This window comes from Triturus cristatus, chromosome 4_2 (genome assembly GCF_964204655.1).
Source record: "Triturus cristatus chromosome 4_2, aTriCri1.1, whole genome shotgun sequence".
Taxonomy (NCBI): domain Eukaryota; kingdom Metazoa; phylum Chordata; class Amphibia; order Caudata; family Salamandridae; genus Triturus; species Triturus cristatus.
In genome coordinates, this window is record NC_140586.1 from 327,177,327 (window position 1) to 327,204,855 (window position 27,529).

At 48.6% G+C, this 27,529-nt stretch overlaps 1 protein-coding gene across 3 annotated transcripts in view; it reads right to left on the reverse strand.

Moving 5' to 3' along the window:
- Nucleotides 1–27,529, reverse strand: part of PRRC2C (proline rich coiled-coil 2C) — a 1,321,979-nt gene that overhangs the window by 681,223 nt on the left and 613,227 nt on the right. For all 3 annotated transcript variants that reach the window (XM_085601696.1, XM_085601697.1, XM_085601695.1), the window contains exon 17: nt 20,709–20,863. In XM_085601696.1, coding sequence (XP_085457822.1) covers nt 20,709–20,863 — 155 coding nt within the window. The remainder of the gene's footprint in view (nt 1–20,708; nt 20,864–27,529) is intronic.

Sequence of the window (27,529 nt, forward strand, 5' to 3'; positions counted from 1 at the left end):
AGTACCAGAGGACAGTGTAAAGCATTTATTGTACACACTCAGTCAGCAAATGGTTTCACTCACTCAATAACTGAACTCTAGGCCAATGGTTTATATATATAAAATATATGCTTGTTTTATTTTTAGAACCACAAAGGGGGTAAAAATATACTTTCTCAGAATGAGAGGTTGAATATAAATACTTTTGTCTTAAGCAATAAATTTGTGTAAACAGTCACAGTTGGTTGCAATAAACAATCCTATTTCCTAAACATAACCATGCATTGAGCTCAATGGTAAATTCAGGTTATTTGTAATAAATTACTTTTCAGATTACTTTTGGAATTCCAGGTCTGGCTCCTAGAACCAGCCTGGGGTCAGTATTCAGAATCAAGTGATGAGTCGACTTAATAACTAATGATTTTTAAATAATATTTAGCTATTTCAAAAGTTAGCACTTAGAAAATATTTCAAAGAAAACATTCAATGGATCTCTATGGCAAGAAATTCAAATTGCAGGTAGAGTACTTTATCGTTACCTAGACCCAGGACTGGGGTCCTTATCAAAAGCAGGTAAGTAATTTCGTTTGCAGAAATGGTACGATTTTAAAAGAATATTTCAAATTTGCAAAAATAGACAAGAAATTTCACAGAAAAGCAGACAATGGTTTCCTATGGGAGAAAAATGAGTTAGAGGTAAGTATAGTTGTGAACACTTTTCAGGGTCAGGGCTGGGCACCAAGATCCAGCACTGGGAGCTCACCTAGGAGCAGGTGAGTAAATTCGTTTTTGTCACTTGGCTGATTTTTGGTGAATTTTTGCAGTTTTGAAAAGTTCACACTTAGAAGATTTTTGAAGAAAAAGCTAGTCAATGTTACCCTATGAGGAAAATGAAGTTAGCGGTTTAAGGGTAAGTACTCGACTGGCAGAGTTGAAATTCCGGGCATGGACTCAGGGGTCCCCCAGTGTCAGGTAGGTACAGTTGGTTCACCCTCAGCGGTTTCAGGACGGCCGGGTGCAGAGAGAGTTAGGCCCAATGTTATCCTATGAGGGATAGGGGGGCCTTGGTTGGTGGCTGCTGTCTGGCAAGCCACGCGGCTGTGGGAGCTGGGCTCCTGGTCACTTACTCAGGGCAAGTGGGGAAGTAGGTTAGTGTAGAGAGGGCACTGCCAGGGCCACTCGGGCGGCTGGGTGCAGGGTGCTTTTGAGCCTTCGGGCGCTCAATGGAAATCAATGGGAATGTTCCGGTTTGGAAAAAGGCTGCAGGCTCGGGGACGAGGAGGTTTCAGGTGCCACCACCACTTCGAGAGGTAAGTTGGGTAGTTGTAGGTTAGGTGGGTACCCCGGGATTGGGCACAGGGGGCCGCAGGGCGCCGGGTGCAGGGGTGCCTTTTGACGTCGGGAATCTTACCCTCTGGTTGATCGCGGCTGGGGTGGCACTTGGTTCTGAGGCTGCAGGCTTCTTCCGGGATGTCGAGGGGGGTCCTTGGGTGCCGGACCCTGGGTCACAGTCGCCGTGGGGTCGTCCTCTGGGTCTTTGTCCACTCCGGCACTGGCCAGGCTTGGCTGGTGCAGAGTGTGTTGGGTCCGCGGTCCCGGGCTGGTGCCAGGGATAGCAAATAGGTTTCTTGAGTAGAGCCTCTACTCGTGGGAGTCCCAGGGGCTTAGAGCTAAAGGGTAGCCAGGTCCTCCGGGGTTGGTGAGGTTGCTGGCCACGAGGGATGCCGCGCTGGTGCAGGTTCGAGAGTCGACAGGCCGGTAGGGCTGGGGCCAAAGCAGTTGGTGTCTTCTTCTCTTTTTAGCAGCTGCAGGGCAGGTCCTTGTTCTTCTTGCTCTTCTTGTAGTTTTCTATCTGGAATCTAAGGAAGGAAGGTACAGGGTGCCCCTAAATACTAGATTTAGGGGCGTTACAGGTAGGTGAAGGCCAGGGACCAATGGGTCCTTGTCCTGGGGTGGGTACACCCCCTATCCTGCCTCTCTCCTGTGGGAGGGGGGCAGTAGCCTAATCCTGATAGGGTAGGGCCTCCCATCTTCAAGATGGCGAGAGCCCGGAGATGTGCTTCACTTCGCCTCCCCCACCTGAGGGGTGGGGTGGGCAGGCTGGCACATCCCCTGTCCTTGTATGGGGTTTCCGGCCAAGCTTCCCGCCAGAGTGGGGGGTTGCAGTGGCCTGGGGAAACTCCAAATGGCGGCATGCCTTTGAAGCTTCCCTTTGCTCATCCTGGGGGAGGAGATTTCTCACCTCACCCAGGATGTGCATTGTTGCAGGCCCGGGAGAGCAGGGGCTCTCCCACCCAGGGGTCCAGCAACGTGTCTGCTGTGTGGCAGCCTGGGCAGCCTCAGAGCAGACGTGGATTGTAAGTTAGCTGTAAGGGGGCATCTCTAAGATGCCCTCTGGGGTGCTTAGTACATTAAATCCTACACTGGCATCAGTGTGGGTACAATGTGCTGAGAAGTTTGATACCAAACTTCCCAGGCTTCAGTGTTGCCAATATGGTGCTGTGGAGCTCGTGTTTGACAAGCTCTCAGCACCATGTACTCTTAAATGACAGCACTGCACTTACAGTGCCCAGGAATGGACCCGGGTACTGTAGGGGCACAGGGCTCCTGCTCCTGTGCCCACACCATAGGCGTAATGCACCCAGCTAGAGGGGTGGCTGACATATGCCTTGGCAGTGTAGGTGATGGGCATGGTACACAGTGATGTGTGCCATGTCGACTCTTTGTTTTGTCCTGCACCCAGACACTCAGCCTGCAAGGGCAGTGTGTGTGTAAGGGTACAGGGCCTCTGAGGGTGGCACAATGAGTGCTGCAGCCCTTAGAGGCCTTCCCTGGTCACAAGGCCCTGGGTACCTAGGGTACCATTTACTAGGGGCTGACATGTGGCTAGGGTTTGCCAATTTGGAGTTTGTGTGGTTTAAGGAAGGAACATAGGCCCTGGGCACCTGATTGGCAGGAACCCAGGGTACACTCAATCGAAGTACATTCAGCAATTTAGCAAAAAGTGGGGGCATACCATGCAAGAAAGATGGCACTTTCTCACAGGTATCAGAAAATATAGGGAGTAGTTCTATGGCATGTTTTTGTAGGAGGGAGATAACCTCCTGTTTTAGTAACGTGGAATGTTCTTGTGACATTGGGCGTTGCCTGGGTGGAATGTTTGGGGGGGTAGATGTCAATTCTAGGCAGTACCCTGAACAAATAATTTGGGCCACCCATCTGTCTGAGGTGATGGTCTCCCAGACGTGAAGGAAATTTTGTAGCCTGCCCCCGACCTGAGTGGGATGGTCTGGAGGGAGAAGGGGGAAGTCATTGGGTAGGCGGTGTGGGAGAGCGGGCGGTATTTGTTTTGCCTCTGCCTTTATTGTTATTGCCCCTATAGCCGCCTCTTTGATAACCCCTTGTGAAGGTGGATTGGGCAGGGGATTTGTAGGAAGTCGACGCGCTATCTGAGGAGTAGCCTCTGGCCGTACCCCGAAAGGAAGAGCAACGAAAGGAGCGCCTAGGAGGGTGTGACTGCAGGGCTCCCATAGATTTCGCCGTATCTGTGTCCTTCATCTTCGAGGGCCTCATCTACCTTTGGGCCGAATAGATGTTCTTGATCAAATGGATGATTTAATATGGAGGCCTGTACCTTAGGTTTAAAGCCTGAAACTCTCAGCCAAGCATGGCGACGGAGGAGGACGCTAGTGTTAATACCCCTGGAGTCTGTGTCTGCTGCGTCTAAGGCCTAGCGTATAGAGGTGTTAGTTATCGTCTTACCCTCTTGAATTAATTCATTGGCCCAATTTTTGTATTTTTCTGGGAGATGGTGCATGATGGTTTCTAGTTCATCATAATGCGCTCTGTCGTATCTGGCCAAGAGCGCTTGAGTGTTGGCGATACGCCATATATTGGCTGCCTGTGACGCAGTGCGCTTTCCTGACGCGTCCAGTAGCTTTGACTCTTTGTCAGATGGTGGTGCTTCGCCTGACCCTGGGAGTTTGACCTCTTCCGTGCAGTGGAGACCACTAGGGAATCTAGTGGCGCTGGCCCTTTGATGTAGGCAGGATCTGTGGGGGCAGCTTTATACTTTCTCTATGCGTGGGTTAATGACCCTAGCCCTGACTGGGTCTTTAAAGGCCTCTGGCGCATGTTTTATTACCCCCTTGAGCATAGGTAGTATGGAGGTAGACCTATGTGCGGTATCAAAGGTGTCGAGGAGGAAATCTCCCTCTACCGGGTCAGTGTGTAGCTCTAACCCGTGATAATGTGCCACCCTCTGAAGTAGGTGGTGAAAACCTAATGAGTCTTCTGGTGGAGATGGCCTGGATGGATAAAGGTCATCTTGTGGGACATCTGGAATGTCTGGATTATTATAAATTGTCCCATGGGTCTGGGGATCCTGTAGGGGTGGGGTCTTGTGGCACATCCCCTGGATCGTAATATGGGTCCCCCTGATCCTCATGGTCTGGAGACTGGGTCGGGGAGCGATGAGGCACGGGTGGAGAAGGCGGAGGAGGTGGAGGAGGTGGGGAAGGCACTCTGAAAGGGGAGGTAGCAGAATCTTTCCGAGGTGGAGGTGGAGGCGGAGGCGGAGCCGGTTTGTCCAAATGTCTCTTTTTAGAAGAGTGCCAAATGTCCAGTTTTTGGATCCTTGGTAAATGTCTTTTGCAAGGGATCCGGTGTAAACAGTTCCTGAGACAATGTTTGTTCTGTCGGCGCCGAAGGTTTCGGGGCCAATGACTTTTTAGGCTTGTCCGTGCCGTGCTTTTTTGGAACCTCCGATTTTTTGATCGGCGCCGAGGTAGGCTTCGGCGCGGGAGTGTCGTGCCGAGGGCCTTATGGTGTTTGGTTGGTACCGAAAGGCTGGGTTTCGACACTGAGGACTTTGGTGCGGAGCTCGGTGTCGAGGTAGAGGCCGGTCTCTTTTTCGGTGCCGAAGTGTGTTTATCGGCACTGCTGGCAGGCTGGCTCGAGCCCGAGCCGCCGGAATGCTTATTAGGCTTCTTCACCGGGCCCAAAGGTGGGGTGTTTGAAGCAGTGTCTTTGGTCTTGCCTAGTGTGAGAAAGTGGCTCTGTATATACTGTTCCTTAATAGGTACAGGGTGTACAGAGTCCACAGACCCCAAGGGTTTAACAGAGGTTAAAGTTAGATATAACCTTACTCTCCAAAGTGGTAGCCTGGTCGAGCAGTAAGGCAGTATCAGAGGACAGTGTAAAGCATTTGTTGTACACACTCAGTCAGCAAATGGTCTCACACACTCAATAACTGAACTCTAGGCCAATAGTTTGTATATAAAAAAAATATATGCTCGTTTTATTTTAGAACCAACACTTGGAATTAAAATATACTTTCTCGACAGGAGATGTTTCATAAAAATACTTTTGTATATGCAATAGACTTTTTAGTAAACAGTTACAAGTTGTTGCAGTAGGCAACTATTTCTAAACACAATACATTGAGCTCAATGAAAAATTCAAATTACATGCAACATATTACTTTTTAGATTACTTTTGTAATTCCAGGCCTGGATCCTAGATCCAGTCCTGGGTCAGTTCTCAGAATCAGCTGTTGAAAGTCGACTTTGGTACTGTAATGATTTTAAACTAATATTTAGCTATTTCAAAAGTTAGCACTTAGAAAATATTTCAGAGCAAACAATCAATGATTCCCTATGGAAGAAAATGTAGGTTACAGGTACAGTAGGTTATCGTTACTTTTGTAATCCAGGACTGGATGCCTAGACTCAGTACTGGGACCTTTATCCAAAACAGGTAAGTAATTACGTTTTCAGATGTTATACGATTTTTGAAGAATATTTAGAAATTGCAGAAATCAACACTTAGAAGAAATTTCACAGAAAAACAGTCAATGGTTTCCTATGGAAGAAAAATTAGTTAAAGGTAAGTATAGTTGTGGGTACTTTTCAGAGTCAGTGCTGGGCACCAAGATCCAGCACTGGGAGCTCACCTAAGATCAGATGAGTAAATTCGTTTGTTACTCGGCTGATTTTTGGCGATTACTTGAAGATTTGAAAAGTCCACACTTAAAAGAAATTTCAGGAAAAAGCCAGTCAATGTTACCCTATGAGGAAAATAGAGTTTGCGGTTTAAGGTTAAGTACTCGACTGGCAGTGTTGAGGTTCTGGGCACAGACTCCGGTGTCTCCCTGGGTCAGGTAGGTATAGTTGTTTCACCCTCAGCGACTCTAGGGCAGCCGGGTGCAGAGAGAGTTAGGCCCAATGTTATCCTATGAGGGATAGGGGGTCCTGGGTTGGTGGCTGCTGTCTGGCAAGCCACGCGGCTGTGGGAGCTGGGCTCCTGGTCACTTACTCAGGGCAAGTGGGGAAGTAGGTTAGAGTAGAGTTTTCACGGCCAGGGCCACTCGGGCGGCTGGGAGCAGGGTGCTTTTGAGCCGTCGGGCGCTCAATTGATTTCTATGGGAAATCTCCGGTTTGGAAAAAGATTGCAGGCTCGGGGACGAGGACTCTTCAGGTGCCACCACCACTTCGAGAGGTAAGTTGGGTAGCTGGAGGATAGGTAGGTACCCCGGGATTGGACACAGGGCCGTGGGGCGCCGGGTGCCTTTTGGTGTCGGAAAATCTTACCCTCTGTTGATCGCGGTTGGGGTGGCACTCTGTTCTGAGGCTGCAGGCTTCTTCAGGATTGTCGAGGGGGGTCCTTGGGTGCCGGACTCGGGGTCACAGTCGCTGTGGGGTTGTCCTCGTGGGTTTAGTTCACTCCGGCAGCGGCCAGGCTTGGCGGGTGCAGAGTGGGCTGGGATCACGGTTCCGGGCTGCTGCCAGGGGTGAAAGGTAGGTTCTGAGTAGAGCCTCTACTCATGGGAGTCCCAGGGGATCAGAGTTCAAAGGTAGCCAGGTCCTCCGAGGTTTCTAAGGTTGCTGGCCACAAGAGATGCCGGGTTTGGAGAAGGAGCAAGTCCGGGGTCGACAGGCCGGTAGGGCTGGGGCCAAAGCAGTTGGTGTCTCCCTCTACTTCGCAGCTGCAGGGCTTTTCTTCTCGCTCTTCTTGTAGTTTCGGAATCTGGAATCTGGGGAAGGAAGGTTCAGGGTGCCCCTAAATACTAGATTTAGGGGCGTTACAGGTAGGTGAAGGTCAGGGACCAATGGGTCCTTGTCCTGGGGTGGGTACACCCCCTATCCTGCCTCTCTCCTGTGGGAGGGGGCAGTAGCCTAATCCTGATAGGGTAGGGCCTCCCATCTTCAAGATGGCGAGAGCCCGGAGAAGTGCTTCACCTCGCCTCCCCCACCTGAGGGGTGGGGTGGGCAGGCTGGCACATCCCCTGTCCTTGTATGGGGTTTCCGGCCAAGCTACCTGCCAGAGTGGGGGGATGCAGTGGCCTGGGGAAACTCCTAGAGGCAGCAGGCCTTTGAAGCTTCCCTTTGCTCATCCTGGGGGAGGAGATTTATCACCTCACCCAGGATGTGCATTGTTGCAGGCCCGGGAGAGCATTGGCTCTCCCACCCAGGGGTCCAGCAACGTGTCTGCTGTGTGGCAGCCTGGGCAGCATCAGATCAGACGTGGATTGTAGGTTAGTTGTAAGGGGGCATCTCTAAGATGCCCTCTGGGGTGCTTGGTACATTAAATCCCACACTGGCATCAGTGTGGGTTTAATGTGCTGAGAAGAAAACAAGTTACTTACCTGTAACTACATTATCCAGTATTGGTATCTTTCATAGATTCACATGCCTGAATCATTCCCCGTCGCCGAGGCGGGAGTCCCCGGTAAATAAAAAAGTAGTGCCAAAATGTTAGTAGTAGTAGTAGGCCCAAAGAAAAGGCCAAAAGCCTATATCTTAGCAGCCTATCTACCTCCTTATGCAAAAGGAACCAAGAATTTGGTAACAACCAATCAGACACCAGCACCCTTCTAGAACCCTCTCAGCAGAGCCAGTTCTCCTCAGATTTCGTAGCACAAGTGGGAAGTGAACGTCCCAAATTATATAGAACTGACTCTACGGGGAGGAGGGTGGGTGCATGTGAATCTATGAAAGATACCAATACTGGATAACTGTAGTTACAGGTAAGTAACTTGTTTTCTTATCCAGTATTGGGGTATCTTTCATAGATTCACATGCCTGAATCAGAATAGCGAGCAGTATACCAAGTATACAGTCGTTTGCGGATGGTGGGAGACTAGTGCTGATACTCCCAAGTTGCATCCACAGCTTATTAATAAGAGGTACAAGAAAGAATCTTCAAATTCGAAACATGCAAGCCATAAAGAGGAAACAGCATGTAATGCAATAACATTGAAAATGAAAGCAAATCATTATTGTAACACATTGCATTGTTATACCAAAGATATCCACATCTTACATATTAAAATATGAAAAGGGTACCTGAAGATATCTCAAAGAAACAGATGTCGGAGTACAGCTTGCCCAACTGCTGCATCATCACGATGCGTAGATTGGAGGCAGTAATGTCTTGTAAAAGTGTGGACATTTTTCCATGTCGCAGCACGGCAGATATTTTCTAGAGTCGCACTAGCAAACAATGCTGTAGACACTGCTACTGTTCTCGTGGAATGGGCCTTGGGTTTCCTCAACAAAGGCCTGCGAGCCTTGTCATGGCAGAAAAGTATTGTAGATGCTATCCATCTGGCAATGGTGGACTTTGTAACCGCCTTTCCCAGGGTAGTCTGGCCATAAACCACGAACAATTGATCGGACTTTCTAAGGTTCTTTGTTTTTAGAAGATAGAATTTAAGACATCTCTTGATATCGAGAGAATGTAAGGCTCGTTCCACTGGAGTAGATGGATTAGGAAAGGAAGTTTTTAACGTCACTGGTTCATTAAGATGAAACTGTGAAGGCACCTTAGGGATATATGTTGGATTAGTTCGGAGGTGCACGTAGTCTTGCGTGAAGTGTAGAAAAGGTTCCTTTACAGTAAACGCCTGAATTTCACTCACTCGTCGAGCTGATGTTAAAGCCAGAAGTAAAGCAACCTTCCAGGTAAGGAATTTGAGGTCAGCCTTGTGAATGGGTTCGAATGGATGCTTCATTAATTGCATTAAGACTGTGTTGAGTTCCCATTCCGGTGGCGGAAGTCTGACCGGAGGAAACTCTCGGAATAGTCCTTTCATAAACTGCTTAATTAAAGAGGATGAACAAAGAGAAGGGCCATGAGCACCCCTTCTGAATCTGGAGAGTGCAGCTAAGTGGACTTTGACTGAAGGGAAAGAAAGTCCAGATCTTGCCAGGAGTAACAAATAAGGGAGGATCTGTTCTGCAGGAGCGTCCACCGGGTGCACCTGGTTTGCTTCACACCAGCAGCAAAACCGTTTCCATTTTAGACGGTAAGTTTTTATCGTGCTGTGGGCTCGTGATTTTGTTAATATATCCCTACAGTCCTGAGGGATATCCAGGTCCTTAAACTCTAAGAAGTCAGGAGCCATGCGTGTAAATGTAGGGACTGAGGGTCCGGGTGGAGAACCTGACCTCTGTTCCTTGACAGCATCGTGGGCGTCGGGAGAAGACGGATCGGCTGGTCCTGTGATAGCAATAGGAGCTCCTGAAACCAGTATTGGCGTGGCCATCTGGGTGCAATCAAGATGAGACGACAGCCCTCCAACTTCATCTTGCGTATGACCCTCGGTATTAGGGGTATCGGGGGAAAAGCGTAAGCACAAATCCCTGACCATCGCATGGACAGGGCATTCCCCCTTGAGCCCTGTTGAGGGTATCTGCTGGCATAGAAGCGGCATTACTTGTTCTCCTTTGTGGCGAACAAATCCAGCGGTGGTGTTCCCCAAGCTCTGAATACTCTGAGCACTTGAGCCTGCTCTAGCTCCCATTCGTGGCAATCTGATTGGGATTTGCTGAGTGGGTCCGCTAATGTATTGCAGAGACCTCTGACATGTTCTGCTCTGAGGGTTATGTTGTGGAGTGTGACCCATTCCCACAACTCCTGAGCTTCCGTGGACAGAGTTGCTGATCTTGTTCCTCCTTGTTTGTTCACGTAGAACATGCTGGTGGTATTGTCGGTTCGAATCAGAACCGAAGAACCTGCAATCCTTGGAAGGAAAGCTTGCAGAGACAGGAAAATTGCTCGCAATTCCAGACTGTTGATGTGTTTGTTTTTGTACTCTGGAGACCACTTCCCCTGTATCTCTAATTCTTGGAGATGACCTCCCCATCCTTCCATGGAAGCATCGGTAGTAAGGACAAAGTCTGGAATCTTCTGAATGAAAGTGAGCCCTTCTTATAAGTTGGGAATGTGGGACCACCAACTTAGAGCGCTCTTCATGCCTGAAGTGACTCTGATGATGTCGTCGAAAGAGCCCATCGCCTGCTGCCACTGAAGGTGTAACTCCTCCTGCAAGGGTCGCATCCGGAGCCGCGCCAGAGGGACGAGGTGTATTGCAGAGGAGCACATTCCTAGGAGCGACGCGAAGACCCGGACAGAAACGGACTTTCTTTTGGAAATCCAGATTGCTAAGTTTTGCAGACGAACCTGCAGTTCGTGAGATAAGAATGCCTTGCAGCGGATGGTATCTAACAGAGCTCCCAGAAAACGAAGGATCTGCCTTGGGTGTAATTGAGACTTGCTCCTGTTGATCGTAAGCCCCAGAGAGTGGAACAGACGAAGAGATGTTGTCCCGGCAGTCTTGACTGATCTTTCCGAAGGACCCTTTATTAACCAGTCGTCTAAATACGGGAAGACTTGGATTCCTTGGGATCGTAACGCTGCTGCCACTGGAGCTAGGCACTTCGTAAAGATCCTTGGGGCAGATTTTAACCCAAATGGGAGCACTTTGAACTGGTAATGGGCGCCAGCCACTGTGAAGCGAAGATACTTGCGATGCTTCGGATGTATTGGGATGTGAAAGTAAGCGTCTTCCATATCTAAAGAAGCTAGAAAATCTCCCTCGTTGAGGCAACCTAGAATTTCTGCCAGAGTGACCATGCGAAATCCCTGCTTCTTGAGGAATCTGTTCAGATTGCGAAGGTCTAAGATTGGGCGCCACTCCCCCGATTTCTTCTTGATGAGAAAGAAGCGGGAATAGAAACCCGTCCCCTTTTGAAGTGCAGGAACCTTCTCTATTGCGTTCTTGAGGAGCATCATTAAAGCTTCTTTGAATAGTAAGTGAAGACGAGGGGGAGGGGGTCCCTTGGGCGGTGTGTTGGGTGGCTTGGTGACAAAGTCTAAGGTATGACCGTTGTGAACCAGGTCCAGAACCCACTGGTCCGATGTAATTTCTTGCCACTTGCTCACAAAAGTTGAAATTTTCGCACCCACAGGGAGGGGAATAGGAGTGGAAGGCGCCCTGCAGAAATCATTGCTTCAATGAGGTGTCTCTCCCCTGATTCTGCGATCTTTTTCGTCCACCTTGACCAGAGAAACCAGACGTGTTGGTCTGTCTGTAGGAAGACTGATAAGATTGCGATACTGAGGCTGGTACCTATTCTGTTGGGTATGATAATTCCCTCTGGATGAAAATCCACGGCCTCTTGCTCCTCTGAAGGTACCTCTTTTGTATTGCAAGGAGCCCAATGATCTTGCAGTATCAGTATCGGTTTTAATTGCTTGGAGTGCGTCATCTATACGTTTTCCAAAAAATGATTCGCCATCATAGGCCATGTCCAATATTTTTGTCTGGACTTCTGGTCTGAACGTGGTAGCCTTAAGCCAACCCTGGCGCCTGAGAACCGCAGCCCCAGCCAACTGGCGAAAGTTAGTATTCGCAATATCCAGAGCGCAGTTGATAGTCTCTGAGGCTGCACGCTCACCCTCCAACAAAATCTTTCGAGCCTCTTGTCTGTTGTCCTCTGGAATGAGGTCGATAAAGCTTGCCATTTCTGACCACATTTGGCGGTCATAACGCCCCATTATCGCTAGGGAGTTGGCTGCCCTGATAGAAGCAGCTGCCATAGTTGAAAATGTTTTCCCAATTAGATCCAGTCGGCGTCCTTCCCTATCCGGTGGTGTAGTGACCGGTGCTGCCGGATTATTAGACTTTTGTTGGGCTGCCTGAGATATAACCGAGTCTGGACGCGGTTGGCCAATGAGACAGGAGGGACTGTTGGCTGGAGCACGATATTTTTTGTCAATCCGTGGAAGCACCGCTGGCACTGATGCTGGGTTTTTCATGATTTTAACTCCTTCCTTCCAAATATAGTCAATTATAGTGATAGCTCTTGTAACCTTTGACTCTTCTTTAAAGTCATGCTTTAAAACAGACTGCTCAATGGTTACCGGCAAGTGGAACCTGGTCGCAGCGCGCTGCATAAGGTTATGGAACCCCCCTATATCTTCCGGGGGCGAATCAGATGGTAGAGGGGTAGGTGGCGAAGGCATAGGGATTATATAAGAATCCCAAGGGTCTGCTGGGTCTGGCAGCTCGCCCTCTTCGAATTCCTCCTCCGAGGTTGAATCTTGACCTTGACGCGGGTCCTGTGGAGGATCAGGCAGTTAAGCATTGGGGCTGGATCCTCAGGCAAAGGCAATGGGTCCGGCTGTGGCGCAGTCTGCGGAACCTGTGGAAGGATTGGCTGCGGTTGAAAACGCTGCTTATAATCTGCAAGCATGGCTTGCAAGTCTTGAATTAACGTAGGAGGCAGATGTGACATCTCGCTCCGACGAGGTTGTTTGTAGCATGGTCTATGATGCGGAACGACTATGTCTTCCTGATAGTAATGCCCTTGATAGTTATCTTCTTCCTCATCATCATCCTCTTCCTGACATTTGACGTGCAGTTCCGAAGGATGGCGAGCAATCCCAAAGGGCCCTTCATCCTAGTCATCCTCATCATCTTCATCCTCACGCTGCACATATGTTTCCAGGAGATGCGAGGGAGTAAGCGGTGATATGTAACTACATTCCTGCCTCTGAAAAGACTTTAGTTGAAAAGTCCTGGTGGAAATTGGAGTGGAATGAGCGGGCGCCATTTCCTTTGATGTGATTAGGCTTGTGGAGTCCATCGTCGACGAGGTCGTCGTCGACGGGGCTGTGGTAGACGGGATTGTCGACTGGATCTTCGTCGTCGACGGGGTCTTCGTCGACGAGCTAGATGTCGACGGGCCCTTCGACGATGGAATCTTCGTCGACGAGCTCTTCGTCGACGAGCTAGACGTCGACGGGATCTTTGACGATGGAATCTTCGTTGACGAGCTATTTGTTGGGTATGATAACTTCCTCTGGAAGAAAATCCACGGCCCCTTGCTCCTCTGAAGGTACCTCTTTTGTATTGCAAGGAGCCCAACGATCTTGCAGTATCAGTATCCGTTTTAATTGCTTGGAGCGCATCATCTATGTGTTTTCCAAACAATGATTCGCCATCATAGGCCATGTCCAATATTTTTGTCTGGACCTCTGGTCTGAACGTGGTAGCTTTCAGCCAACCCTGGCGCCTAAGAACCGCAGCCCCAGCCAACTGGCGAAAGTTAGTATTCGCAATATCCAGTGCGCAGTCGATAGTCTCTGAGGCTGCACGCTCACCCTCCAACAAAACCTTTCGAGCATCTTGCCTGTTATCCTCTGGGATGAGGTCGATAAAGCTTGCCATTTCTGACCACATCTGGCGGTCATAACGCCCAATTATCGCTAGGGAGTTGGCTGCCCTGATGGAAGCAGCTGCCATAGTTGAAATTTTTTTCCCAATTAGATCCAGTCGGCGTCCTTCCCTATCCGGTGGTGTAGTGACCGGTGCTGCCGGATTCTTAGACTTTTGTTGGGCAGCCTGAGATATAACCGAGTCTGGACGCGGTTGACCAGTGAGACAAGAGGGACTGTCGGCTGGAGCACGGTATTTTTTGTCAATCCGTAGAAGCACCGCTGGTACTGATGCCGGGTTTTTCATGATTTTAACCCCTTCTTTCCAAATATAGTCAATGATAGGGATAGCTCTCGTAACCTTCCTTGACTCCTCCTTAAAATCATGCAGAAAACAGTCAGACTGCTCAATGGTAACCGGCAAGCTGAACCTGGTCGCAGCTCGCTGCATAAGGTTATGGAACCCCCCTATATCTTCTGGAGGCGAATCAGATGGTAGAGGGGTAGGTGGCAAAGGCATAGGGATTATATATGAATCCCAAGGGTCTGCTGGGTCTGGCAACTCGCCCTCTTCGTATTCCTCCTCCGAGGTTGTATCCTGATGCGGGTCCTGTGGAGGATCAGGCAGTTGAGGCATTGGGGCTGGACCCTCAGGCAGAGGCAATGGGTCCGGCTGCGGCGCAGTCTGTGGAACCTGTGGAACGTTTGGCTGCGGTGGAAAACGCTGCTTATAATCTGCAAGCATGGCCTGTAGGTCTTGTATCAAAGTAGGAGGCAGATGTGACATCTCATTCCTACGAGGTTGTGAGTAGCAGGGTCTATGATGCGGAACGATTATGTCTTCCTGATAGTAATGCCCTTGATAATCCTCATCCTCATCGTCCTCCTGACATTTGATGTGCAGTTCCGAAGGATGGTGAGCAACCCCAAAGGGCCCTTCGTCCTCGTCGTCCACATAATCATCATCGTCACACTGCACATAAGTTTCCAGGAGATGCGAGGGAGTAAGCGGTGAAATGTCCTGCCTTTGAAAAGACTTTAGTTGAAAAGTCCTGGTGGAAACTGGAGTAGAGATCATCGTCGACGGGGTTGTGGTAGACGGGATCGTCGACGGGATCGTCGACGGGATCGTCGACGGTATCGTAGATGGTGCTATCGTCGTCGACTGGCTCGTCGTCGACTGGCTCGACGTCGACGGAGCAGTCGTCGACGGGCTCGACGTCGACGGAGCCGTCGTCGACGGGCTCGACGTCGATGGAATCTTCGTCGACGGAGCCGTCGTCGACGGGCCCTTCGTCGACGGGCTCGACGTCGACGGGGTCTTCGTCGATGGAATCTTCGTCGACGAGCTCTTAGTCGACGGGCTCGGCGTCGACGAGCTCTTAGTCGACGGGATCTTCGTCGACGATGGAATCTTCGTCGACGAGCTCGACGTCGACGAGCTCGACGTCGACGAGCTCGACGTCGACAGGCTTTTTAATGGCGGAATCGTCGACGGCGGTACTGCGGACTTTGTCGACGAGGACTTCGTCGACGACCCCTCGACGGTGGGCTTCTTTGAGAGGATAGTAATCTTCGTAGACATAATAGGTGAGGTAAGCGCCGTCGTCGTGAATGTTTGCGTCAATGAAGAAGCAGACGAGGTGACAGAAACTGAAGATTGAGAGTAAGCCAAAGATTTTGAAAGGCTTTTACTCACAGTTTGCTTGACTGTAGATTCCTGAGGAGAGTGCGCATCAGAAGTAGAATGATGCGATTTCTGACGCTTCTTCCCATCGCTGGAAGAGCTGTCCTGCGATCTAGCTCTCTTGCTAGAAGTAGAGGCTTTGTCATCCTCCTCAGCCGAAGAGGATTTAAGCCACAAAAGCACTCTCGCCTCCCTATCCCTGAGAGTTTTTGTAGGGAAGGTGCGGCAAATCTTGCAATCTTTTGCCTCATGTTTAGGGTAGAGGCAGTAGATGCAGTCTACATGTTGATCATCAACATGGACTCTCTTCTTGGTGCAGGTCCTGCAGGACTTAAATAAAGCCTTCTTGTCTGACATGCTGAAGCAAGTTGAAAGAAAACAGAGGCACTAAGGGAGACTCCCTTCCACACGACGTGCGGTGAAAATCTGAGGAGAACTGGCTCTGCTGAGAGGGTTCTAGAAGGGTGCTGGTGTCTGATTGGTTGTTACCAAATTCTTGGTTCTTTTTGCATAATGAGGTAGATAGGCTGCTAAGATACAGGCTTTGGGCCTTTTCTTTGGGCCTACTACTACTACTAGCATTTTGGCACTACTTTTTTTTATTTACCGGGGACTCCCGCCTCGGCGACGGGGAATGATTCAGGCATGTGAATCTATGAAAGATACCCCAATACTGGATAATTGCCGTCGTCGTGATGGTGTCCGTCATTGAAGAAGCAGACGAGGTGACAGAAACCGAAGATTGAGACAAAGCCAGAGATTTTGAAAGGCTTTTACTCACAGTTTGTGTAGGTCTGTGTCGTAGCCTTGACTGCAGAATCCTGAGGAGAGTGCACTTCAGAAGTAGAATGATGAGATTTCTGACGCTTCTTCCCCTCACTGGAAGAGCTGTCCTGCGATCTAGCTCTCTTGCTAGAAGTAAAGGCTCTGTCATCCTCCTCAGCCGAAGAGGATTTAAGCCACAAAAGCACTCTCACCTCCCTATCCCTAAGAGGGGAAGGTGCGGCAAATCTTGCAATCTCTTGCCACATGTTTAGGGTAGAGGCAGTAGATGCAGTCCACATGTTGATCATCAACATGGACTCTCTTCTTGGCGCAGGTCTTGCAGGACTTAAACAAAGCCTTCTTGTCTGACATGCTGAAGCAAGTTTTAACAAAACTGAGCGACTCCCTTCCACACGACGTGCGGTGAAAATCTGAGGAGAACTGGCTCTGCTGAGAGGGTTCTAGAAGGGTGCTGGTGTCCGATTGGTTGTTACCAAATTCTTGGTTCCTTTTGCATAAGGAGGTAGATAGGCTGCTAAGATATAGGCTTTTGGCCTTTTCTTTGGGCCTACTACTAACATTTTGGCACTACTTTTTTATTTACCGGGGACTCCCGCCTCAGCGACGGGGAATGATTCAGGCATGTGAATCTATGAAAGATACCCCAATACTGGATAAGGTTGATACCAAACTTCCCAGTCTTCAGTGTTGCCATTATGGTGCTGTGGAGCTCGTGTTTGACGAGCTCGAAGCACCATGTACTCTTAAATGGCAGCACTGCACTTACAGTGCCCGGGAATGGACCTGGGGACTGTAGGGGCACAGGGCTCCTGCTCCTGTGCCCACAACATGGGCATAAGGCACCCAGCCAGAGGGGTGACTGACATATGCCTTGGCAGTGTAGGTGATGGGCATGGCACACAGATGTGTGCCATGTCGACTCTTCATTTTTGTCCTGCACCCATACACTCAGCCTGCAAAGGCAGTGTGTGTGTGTAAGGGTACAGGGCCTCCAAGGGTGGTACAATGAGTGCTGCAGCCCTTAGGGGCCTTCCCTGGTCACAAGGCCCTGGGTACCTAGGGTACCATTTACCAGGGGCTGACATGTGGCCAGGGTTTGCCAATTTGGAGTTTGTGTGTTTTAAGGAAGGAACATATGCCCTGGGCACCTGATTGGCAGGAGTCCAGGGTACACTCAGTCAAAGTACATTCAGCAATTTAGCAAAAAGTGGGGGCATACCATGCGAGAAAGATGGCACTTTCTCACACCTAGGCCCGGAGGCGAAGGCGTGACCGAAGACTTTTTTGGTGTCGGCGCGGGTGTAGGAGGGGGTATAGTACTCACGACCCTCTGCGCCGGAGTGATGTCCTCCACATCGTCGGCTTCGGAAGCACTGACGAGGTCCTCTTCGGTGTGCTGCTGTCCCAGAGCTTCGACGTCATCCCCGAAGATGTCGACTGGAACGGAGGTCGAGGAGTGTGCCATGTTTCGTCTGGCCCTTTGATCTCGAATAGTCTTTTTCGATCTGAAAGACTTGCAGGCGGGACAGTCTCAAGCCTCGTGTTCAGGGGAGAGGCAGAGGTTGCACACCTCATGAAGATCGGTGTGGGGGAATTTGGACCCACATCGAGGGCACTTCTTGAATGGAGTTCTTTCAATAAGCCGGGACCGGAGCTTGGATAGGCCCGAAGGCCGCAGTCGACGACTAGAATCGAAGATGTGTCGAAGAGAAGGTTATTGATGAGATCAGGATGTGAACAATACCACGATGAGCGAGGATTCCGCTTCGATCGTCGAACTGGAAATGTTCGGAACCGGAGCGCGAAGTATTACATCCGAGCCCGATGGCGGAAAAAAACAATCTGAGGATGGGGCCGAAGCCCATGCGCAATACGAACCAAGGGAGGAGTCACCGACCTCGTGACTTCCAAAGACTTTCCAAGAGGAAAAACAAATTGCAAACATCCGGGCCCAACACCAGATGGCGATCTATGCAAAAGTGTGTAATCTGCAGCTCATATGCCTCGAACACCTACTTTCCTACATATAACAACGTCGCTAACGGCAAGCATCCAAAATGTAATTGCATTCGGTCACGGTAGTTGCAATTGGCCGGATCTGTGCAGTACCACAAGGTGGGCAGCCATTGCCTAACAGGACCTGAAGTACCAGCACGCCACACGTTGGCAAGAGTATCAGTGGAAACCGAAGGAACTGGAAAAAATAGAATGATTAAGTGCCGGTATTACTCCAAAAATCATCTGAAAAAAGGAAACCAGGCTGGATTCCCACATGCTAAAAAGAAAAAGAAGAAAAAAAAAAGGAGCAAGGTCTTCACTATCAGACGCATTAAGTATTTGGTGTATTTATTCTCCAAAACGGAGTGGGAGGTTTGTGTTAAGTAGCGAGTTTATCTCACTTGCCGTTTTTGCCACCTGTATGGCTCCCAAATAGAGTGTTACAAGAGCAAGGAAAGTGGAAGATTCTCTGTTGAGATTGTTGCTTCAGAGTAGCAAAATTAAGCCAAGAAAGTCACCTGAAAGCTAATGCATAAAAATATCAATAGGTTAGCTTGGTATGGACCACCATGTCTTCATTACCATGTCTATGAAGTAGTCACTGCAGTCTCTCTGGAGATCCGCATATTGTTGTAGGGAGTCCCAAAGAAATGTATCATATCTGCCGAGGAGGGCAGATGAGCTTGCAACTTTTTATGTTTGTAGGTGTGTTACCGCATGCCCTGCATCCCACTGAACATGGTTTCCTCCTCTGGTGGAACCGTGGATGAAGGAGTAGTAGAATTTATTTTTATTTAAGGTCACAACTGAATCAGGAGGTTGTGATCGCAGGACTAATAGGTCCTGCTCCGGAGGCATTTATTATATTTTTTGATGACTAGACAGAGCTACTTTGGCTGAAGCTGGTGTGAGGAAAAGATCCATAGCCGGTTCTAACAAACCCGGAACCAGAGACAGAAGAGGTTGAGAAGCAGAACGTTGGTAAAGAGTCTCAAATATCACAGATGTAGCTGTAGATGGAGCAGGTAATGGAATATTTAGTTTTATAGTTTCTAGTATGAGTAACTCCTGAAAGGTATTTATATCATTAACTGGTCAAACTCTTAGCTGAGGAGAGTCAGGTAATCGGTGAGTATCTCCCGGTGCTAGAAGATGAGGTTGAATAAGAAGACCTTCTCGATCATGACTAGACCTCAACCTACGGTGATATTTGTGTCTGTGCCCAAATGAGTGTTGCAACAAGGAGTATCGAGAATGGGGACATCTGGAAGTTGCTCTTGATCGAAATCTGTGGCAAGATGTAGATTTACACCAAGGAGACGATCTCTGTGGAGAGGCTAGAGGTCTAACCGGTGAAGGAGCCTTAGTCCGAAGGAAAGTCAGCAGCGAAGCACTTAGTGTAGGCACAGAAGGAGCTGGAGGATACTATGGTGGAGGGTGCAGGGGATGCGAATGAGAACTTGCAATGAGAACGTCAGAGTATTCCGAATAAGTAGTTGATGGCAACCTTTCTCTCATTTTTACTGACCTGCACCTCAGATCCGATATGTCTCGACGGCAAAAGATTTCTCGACATCTAGTGTCCATGTCTTGGAACTCTTGGAGGTCTTTGTGTCTCAACGTCTAGCGTCTTCTCCTCGCCATCGTCTATGCTCTCAACAGGGATTACGTTGCCACTGTACCTTGCCCCGACATTCTCGACTGGGAACAACATAATTTTTGTGGATTTCTCCTCATTTCAGATGTCACTCTCCTGAACTGCTCAGAGGGAAGCAGAGGAGCCCAGGAAGGAATCACCCTCTCCTTGCTCACGTGCTGTCCCACCTTAAGATTGCGCCTCTTGCTGCCAGCCCAGCTTTTGAGCTCAATGAAGGATAATCTTCTCCCTGTACCTCAGGGTACGTATGGAGAAAGTCTTGCAGTGTCGATATCTGTCAGGAATGAGACTGTCAGTAAGCCAGGGAATACAGAGATCACGAGAATCTGATATGGCCTCATGGCACAGGTAAGAAATTTAACAAATAAAGCATTTTATTTGCCTGGAAAAATAGTTTTCATGTCATAAAACACTCTAAATGTTCAAAGTGTTAGAGTAAAGCTGTTGACAATCCGAAAAATATTTTATGAAGAAAAAAGCTAAAAAAATAAAATAAAAAAAGCCTGCGCTCTGTGCCTCAATATCCTGTCACCAGAAGCCAGAAAAATGCCACCTAATGGGCATGATGGGACACTGTGGCTGTGAGCCTTTAAAGGCGCAGGGACAGTTTTTAGAATTACAGTATTGCAGCCTATATGGATACATTGCCCCATTCCTGTTTCTGCATTGCATTTAGAAAATGTTTACTTTATGAAACCTATATGAGAAAAAAAATAATAAGCTCCGGGAAATTCTCATTTTATTAATGATTTTTTGACCTGTTTTAAATATAAATTAAAGTACTTGGACAATATAGCCTTCTTTATAAGTTGCAAAACGTTTTTATAAAAAGGATGTACTAATCTTAGCCTTCCTAAAACAAGGCGAAAGCCTGCACTTCAGATGACTTTCAAATTAGTGCTCCGGGATCCCCGCACCTGGGCAGGATTATTCAGTGCTTACGATTGTTAATGGAGATCCCTCAGACAGAAACACCTTTCCATAAAATATTACGGGGCAAACCATATAACTGAAATTATGCAAATAGTAACCTAAAGTATACATTCATATGCCAACAATGCAATATACAACAGGACGTAGGTGAAAATGTGGGCAGACCTGCACACACTGTTCCTCCTTTTTTCTGCGCTCCTCATCCTGTAAACGCTTCTGCTGCTTCTTGGAAACAACTTCAGTGAAACCATCATCATTTAAATTTGACTGGGAGTCTTCGAGTGTTGTCACCTCAGGGTGGTCATCAATTATCACAACACCTGTAGAATTAGCACAAATATAGGAAATTCATTAAATGTTTAGACCTGGGTATAACAAAGAAGGCTCATCAGAGCAATTATAGCACAAGAGTGGGTAGGTAGTAGCAAGAGTTGAGGTGAAGCAATAAGAATCAGGAACTCAAATAAAGAGAGCAGGGTCTAGAGACAAGGCATCACAGCCCTAAGACAGCAAGTAAAGATGGTGCATGAGTCAAAGTGCAAGTAAGAGTACATACTGGCCATGGACTTACAGTGCAAATTTAAAGCAGATGTGTGAGCTTGTGATGTGACACTGTCAGCTAGGAAAACAGACTATTATTTTGGTGTTAAGCGCATGAATCTGCAAAGAAAAGGTGATGGACAGCTTGGAATGAGGTGACAAAAAGCAGTTTCGTTTCACATTTTCTAGGAGTAAGAAGCTGAAATGCAAGAACAGGAATGGCTAGAAAAGTGGTAAAGCAAGGACCAGAAGTAAGGGATAAAGAAGGACTGAGGGACTCAAGTGAGAAACTTAAACTTATCAGATTAGCATGAGGACAGGAGGAAGGAGATACAGAAAAACAAGTTCTACATGTCGGAGCCCTACACTAGATGGTATGAGTATGCAGAGCGCATATATCTACAGCTACACATGCCACAAACATACAGATATGGTCTAGAATCCTGAGTGAGAGCCTTCTTTTTGTTGCTGTATCATGTGATTATCCATAGATACACACATACATACATATACACACATATATATATATACACACACCTAGAAATACATATATACACATACACACGAGAAAATGAGGTTCTCATGCAAACCCTCCTCACACACACACACTTTTGCCTGGCTTGTGATGCAACATTGACTGCAGAGTACTTGGTCCCTGCTGTCCAGGTTCCCAGTACCAGTGCTCTTTCCCTAAAAAACATGTCGGCAGTTGGTACCTCTGCACTCCTGTGAATCCCAAGTAAGTGGCACCCTGGGTATCTTGGGCCTGGAGGCTGAAGACGATCCCCTGGGAGCCCCTCATAAGGACTATGTCCCTGCCCTGGCAGCTTGCAGGCCCATGTGAGAGGAAAATTAGCAAAGTCGACATGGCGGCCACCCTGGGTTCCATGCCAGCTGGCACTGTTTTATGGTATAGGTAACATCTAGGCGTGGGCTGCTGAAAAACTGACTAAACTAAAAAGTCCTGCAAGACCGAATGGGCGAAATGCCCCAGCCCTGCGGACCAGACTGTACAGGCAATAGTGTTTGGCAAACGTGTTCAGGGACGCCCGCGGTGCTGCCTGGCAGATGTTCAGAACTGAAACAGCACGAGCTAATGACGTGTTCACTGCTTCTCCACAGGGTTGGTCAGGAAGCCGCAGGAAAGCAGAAAGAGCAGAAAGATAACCATTGAGAGTGCCCACACGAGACCCTACAGGGCAAGGGCAAAAATAAAGAACTGAATATCAGAGAGGTTGAAAGAGGGTCAGTTGACTTTTCTGTACAAGATTTTACAAATATTTGCTAATGGTAACCATATACCGTTTTGGTGGAGGGCAGCCTGGCCCCAAGAATAACTTACAACTTACAGGAGGAAGGTCAAAAGCTATGAACAATCTCCACGCAAGGATGCGGACAGTTGACAGGTGTGATAAAGTGCCCTCTTTCTTGCATGGTATGCCCCCACTTTTTGCTGAATTACTGATGTTCTTTGAGTGTGCCCTGCGCTCCTGCTAATCAGGAACCCAGGGCCTATGTTCCGTCCCTAAAACTGCATTGAAGCCTAAACCCAATTGGCATCTCTGGCTAGGGACCAGAGAAGGCCTCTAAGGGCTGCAGCACTTATTGTGCCACCCTTAAGAGGCCCAGTACCCTGACACTCACAGGCTGCGTGTCTTGGTGCATAACAAAGTGAAGAGTCGGAATGGCACACATCCCTGTGTCCCATGCCCACAAACAACTGCTCTGGCATACATCAGTCATCGCTCTAGCTGGGGGTCCTATGCCAGTGGTGAGGGTCCAGGTGCATGAGCCCTGTACCCCTACAGTGCCCAAGTCCATTCCTGGGCACTGCAAGTGCAGTGCTGCCATTAAGAGTATATGGTGCTGGGAGTCTGTCATTAAGAACTCCACAACACCAAAATGGCTTCACTGAAAATTGGGAAGTATGCTATCAAACTTCTCAGCACATTAAACCCACACTGATGCCAGTGAGGGATTTAATGTAAAATGCACAACAGAGCGCATCTTAGAGATGCCCCTTGAAACTCGACCAACTTCTAGTGACCTGACTGAGTGGCTGCTTAGGCTGCCACCAGCAGACCTGCTTCTGGACCCCTGGGTCGAGAGCTTTCGGCTCTCGGAGGCCTGAAACAAGGCACATCCTTGGACGAGGTGCCAAGCCTCCTACCCAGGATGGGCAGGGTTCACGAAGGAGAAGCTTCAAAGGCATGCCGCCTTTGTGAGCCTCTCATGACCATTTGCTGCTTTCAGCAACTGGTCCCCACTGGTTCTACCCCCACTTTGGGCAGGAGAACCGGCGGGAAAAACAAGTGAGGAAGAGGGGCGTTCCCACCTCTGCCAACTCCACCTCATGTGGGGGAGGCGAGGTGAAGCAAAACCTTGAGCCACCCCCCCCCCCCACCTTGAGAATGGGGGGTGGACCCAGCCATCCAGGGACAGGCTCCTGCCCCCCTCCCACTGGAGAGTGGCAGAATAGGGGGTGTACCCACCCCAAGGAAGGGACCCCATTGATCCCTGCACTCTACCTGTAATGCCCCTAAATGTAGTATTTAGGCGGCACCCTGAATCTTGCTTGCTCAGATCCAGAAACGACAAGAAAAGATAAGGACTGAAGAGCCGTGCAGAGCTAAAAGGAGGACGACGCCCACTGACTTGGCCCAGACCTCCCGGCCTGTCACCCCTTCGAACCTGCTCCTACGAAATCCTGGTGTGTCCTGCAGTGAGCAACCTCAAGAAACCCAGAGAACCTGCCTGCCTACACTTCTAAAGACGGCATCTCCTGTGAACACCGGATTTGTTGAAACTACAGCTTCTGGTGCCAGCCAGAGACCGCAAATCCAGCCCACTCTGTACCCGCCTAACCCGGCCCGAGCTAGAATGGAAAAACACCACGAGGTGGTCACCCTGGCGATCCTGACCCGAGATCCGGCGACCCCTGACCTCCCTCAAGCCGACACCTGCAGCCTAAATCCATAAGGCCCCCCTAACCGCGACCAGGAGCTGGTAAGAAGATCCGAACCCAAATGGCACTCCTGCACCCCACGGCCTTGTGTACCCAAACAGATGGTGCCTAACCAACCCTTAACTTCCCAACTTACCTCTCCAAGTGGTGGTCGCACCCAGAAGTCCTTCGTCTCCCTGCCTGCTGAGCTTCTGCAAACCAGAGGTTCTCCGTAGAAAACAGGGTGCCCGATGTCGAAACAGCACTCTGCACCCCATTGCCACTGAGGGTGCACCTTTTGTGCTTTCTTTCCCCATTTGCCCTGACCTTAACCCTAGGAGCTTTGCTTCCACAACCCAGTGGCTTGCTTGCCAGGAGCCACCAACCGGAGGCCCCCTATACCCCACTGGATAACATTGGGCCTCAACACTCTGCACCCGGCCGCCCTAGTGCCGCTGAGGGTGCAACAACAGTGCATCACTGACCCTGGGGGACCCCCAAATCTAACACCAGAACCTTAAATCCCACAGTCAATTACTTACCTGAGAACCGTTTGTGAGAAAGTGGCTCTGTGTATACTATTCTCCAATAGGTACAGCGTGTACAGAGTCCACAGTCCCCGAGGGTTTGGCAGAGGCTAAAGTTAGATATAACCTTACTCTCTAAAGGTGGTAGCTTGGTTGAGCAATAAGGTAGTATCAGAGGACAGTGTAAAGCATTTGTTGTACACACTCAGTCAGCAAATGGTCTCACACACTCAAGAACTGAACTCTAGGCCAATGGTTTATCTATAAAAAATATGCTTGTTTTATTTTAGAACCAACAATAGGTATCAAAATATACTTTCTCAGAAGGAGATGCTTTATATAAATACTTTTGCAATATGCAATTGACTTTTGTAAACAGTTACAAGTGGTTGCAATAGGCAACACTATTTTAAACAACAATGCATTGAGCTCAATGGAAATTTCAAGTTATTTGCAACAGATTACTTTTTGGAATTCCAGGACTGGATCCTAGATTCAGTCCTGGGTCAGTACTTAGAATCAAGTGATGAAAGTCGACTTAATTACTGTGATGATTTTTAAACAATATTTAGCTATTTTAAAAAGTTGACACTTAGAAAATATTTCACAGAAAACAGTCAATGATTCCCTATGTAAGAAAATTCAAGTTGCAGGTACAGTATGTTCTTGTTACTTTTGTAATCCAGTACTGGGTACCTAGACTCAGTACTGGGACCTTTATCCAAAACAGGTAAGTAATTACGTTTTCAGATATTATACGATTTTTAAAGAATATTTAAAGATTGCAGAAATTTCACAGAAAAACAGTCAATGATTTCCTATGGGAGAAAATTGGGTTACTGGTAAGTACAGTTGTAAGTATTTTTCAGTCAGTGCTGGGCACCAACATCCAGCACTGGGAGCTCACCTAAGCAGGTGAGTATTTGTTACTCGGCTGATTTTTGGTGAATATTTTAAGATTTTGAAAAGTCCACACTTAGAACAAATTTCAGGAAAAAGCCAGTCAATGTTACCCTATGAAGAAAATAGAGTTATCGGTTTAAAGGTAAGTACTCGACTGGCAGAGTTGAGGTTCTGGGCATAGACTCAGGGGTCCCCCAAGGGCAGTTGGGTACAGTTGGTTCACCCTCAGCGACTCTAGGGCGGCCGGGTGCAGAGAGAGTTAGGCCCAATGTTATCCTATCAGGGATAGGGGGGCCTTGGTTGGTGGCTGCTGACTAGCAAGACACGCGGCTGTGGGAGCTGGGCTCCTGGTCACTTAATCAGGGCAAGTGGGGAAGTAGGTAGGTGTAGAGGTTGCACTGCCAGGGCCACTCGGGCGGCTGGGTGCAGGGTGCTTTTGAGCCTTCGGGCACTCAATTGATTTCAATGGGAAATCTCTGGTTTAGAAAAAGACTGCAAGCTCTGGGGCGAGGATTTTTCAGGTGCCACCACCACTTCGAGAGGTAAGTTGGGTAGTTGGAGGATAGGTAGGTACCCCAGGATTGGGCACAGGGGGGCCGCGGAGCGCCGCGTGCAGGGGTGCCTTTTGGTGTCGGGAAATCTTACCCTCTGTTGATCGCGGTAGGGGGGGCACCTTGTTCTGAGGCTGCAGGCTTCTTCAGGAGTGTCGAGGGAGGTCCTTGGGTGCCGGACTCGGGGTCACAGTCGCCATGGGGTCGTCCTCATGGTCTTTTTTCACTCCGGCACTGGCCAGGCTTGGCTGGTGCAGAGTGTGCTGGGTTCGCGGTTCCTGGCTGCTGCCAGGGATTAGAGGTAGGTTTTGAGTAGAGCCTCTACTCATGGGAATCCCAGGGGCTTAGAGCCAAAAGGTAGCCAGGTCCTCCGGGGTTTGAGAGGTCACTGGCCACAAGAGATGCCAAGTTGGAGCAGGAGCAGGTTCGAGGGTCGACAGGCCGGTAGGGCTGGGGCCAAACCAGTTGGCGTCTTCCTCTTCTTAGCAGCTGCAGGGCAGGTCTTCTTTCTTCTTGCTCTTTGTATTTTGGAATCTGGAATCAGGGGAAGGAAGGTTCAGGGTGCCCCTAAATACTAGATTTAGGGGCGTTACAGGTGGGTGAAGGGCAGGGACCAATGGGTCCCTGTCCTGGGGTGGGTACACCCCCTATCCTGCCTCTCTCCTGTGGGAGGGGGGGCAGTAGCCTGGTCCTGATAGGGTAGGGCTTCCCATCTTCAAGATGGCGAGAGCCCGGAGGGATAAGTTACTTACCTTTAATCCTAGTTCTCTTCCAGGGGTATCCTCATCAAAGTCATAAGCACTGAATATTCCCGCCCATGTGCGGGGACCCAGGAAATAATAAAATTATATATGAAAACATATATATATATATATATATATATATATATATATATATACACAGCTCTGTATATGTATAAACATATATTATTTTTTCCCCAAGCAAATGCAGCCCCCATAGAAGGCTAGACAATGCAGACACACATATCCAATAATGCACCATAGGTATAATAATACACCTAAATCTCTCTCTTTTTTTTTAATGAGGTAAAAAAATTCATGATGAAGAAAAGAGAACACTGTGCAAAACACAGATCCACAAAACATTGTTAGCCTGCAGGCTGCATTGTAATACAATACCATAGAGACTGAAAAGCCTTGTACAGGTAAAAACTGGCACCGTGCCTTTAAGACCCCAGTTGGGTCAGTTCTTTGTGGGACCGTAGTCCTAAACACAAAGATATACTTCTTCAATGTTAGATAATACAATCCTCATATTTGCCTGGGGAGGCAGGTGGGTTGCTTATGACTTTGATGAGGATACCCCTGGAAGAGAACTAGGATTACAGGTAAGTAACTTATCCTTCTCTTCCAGGGGATCCTCATCAATAGTCATAAGCACTGAATAGAATAGCAAGCCCACCTTCCACCTGCAGGCAAATGAGAACTGCACTATACATGGAGTAAAACCATTGAAAAATGCAGTTATTGAACAGATTCCTCAAGGAGGCTTGTCCTACTT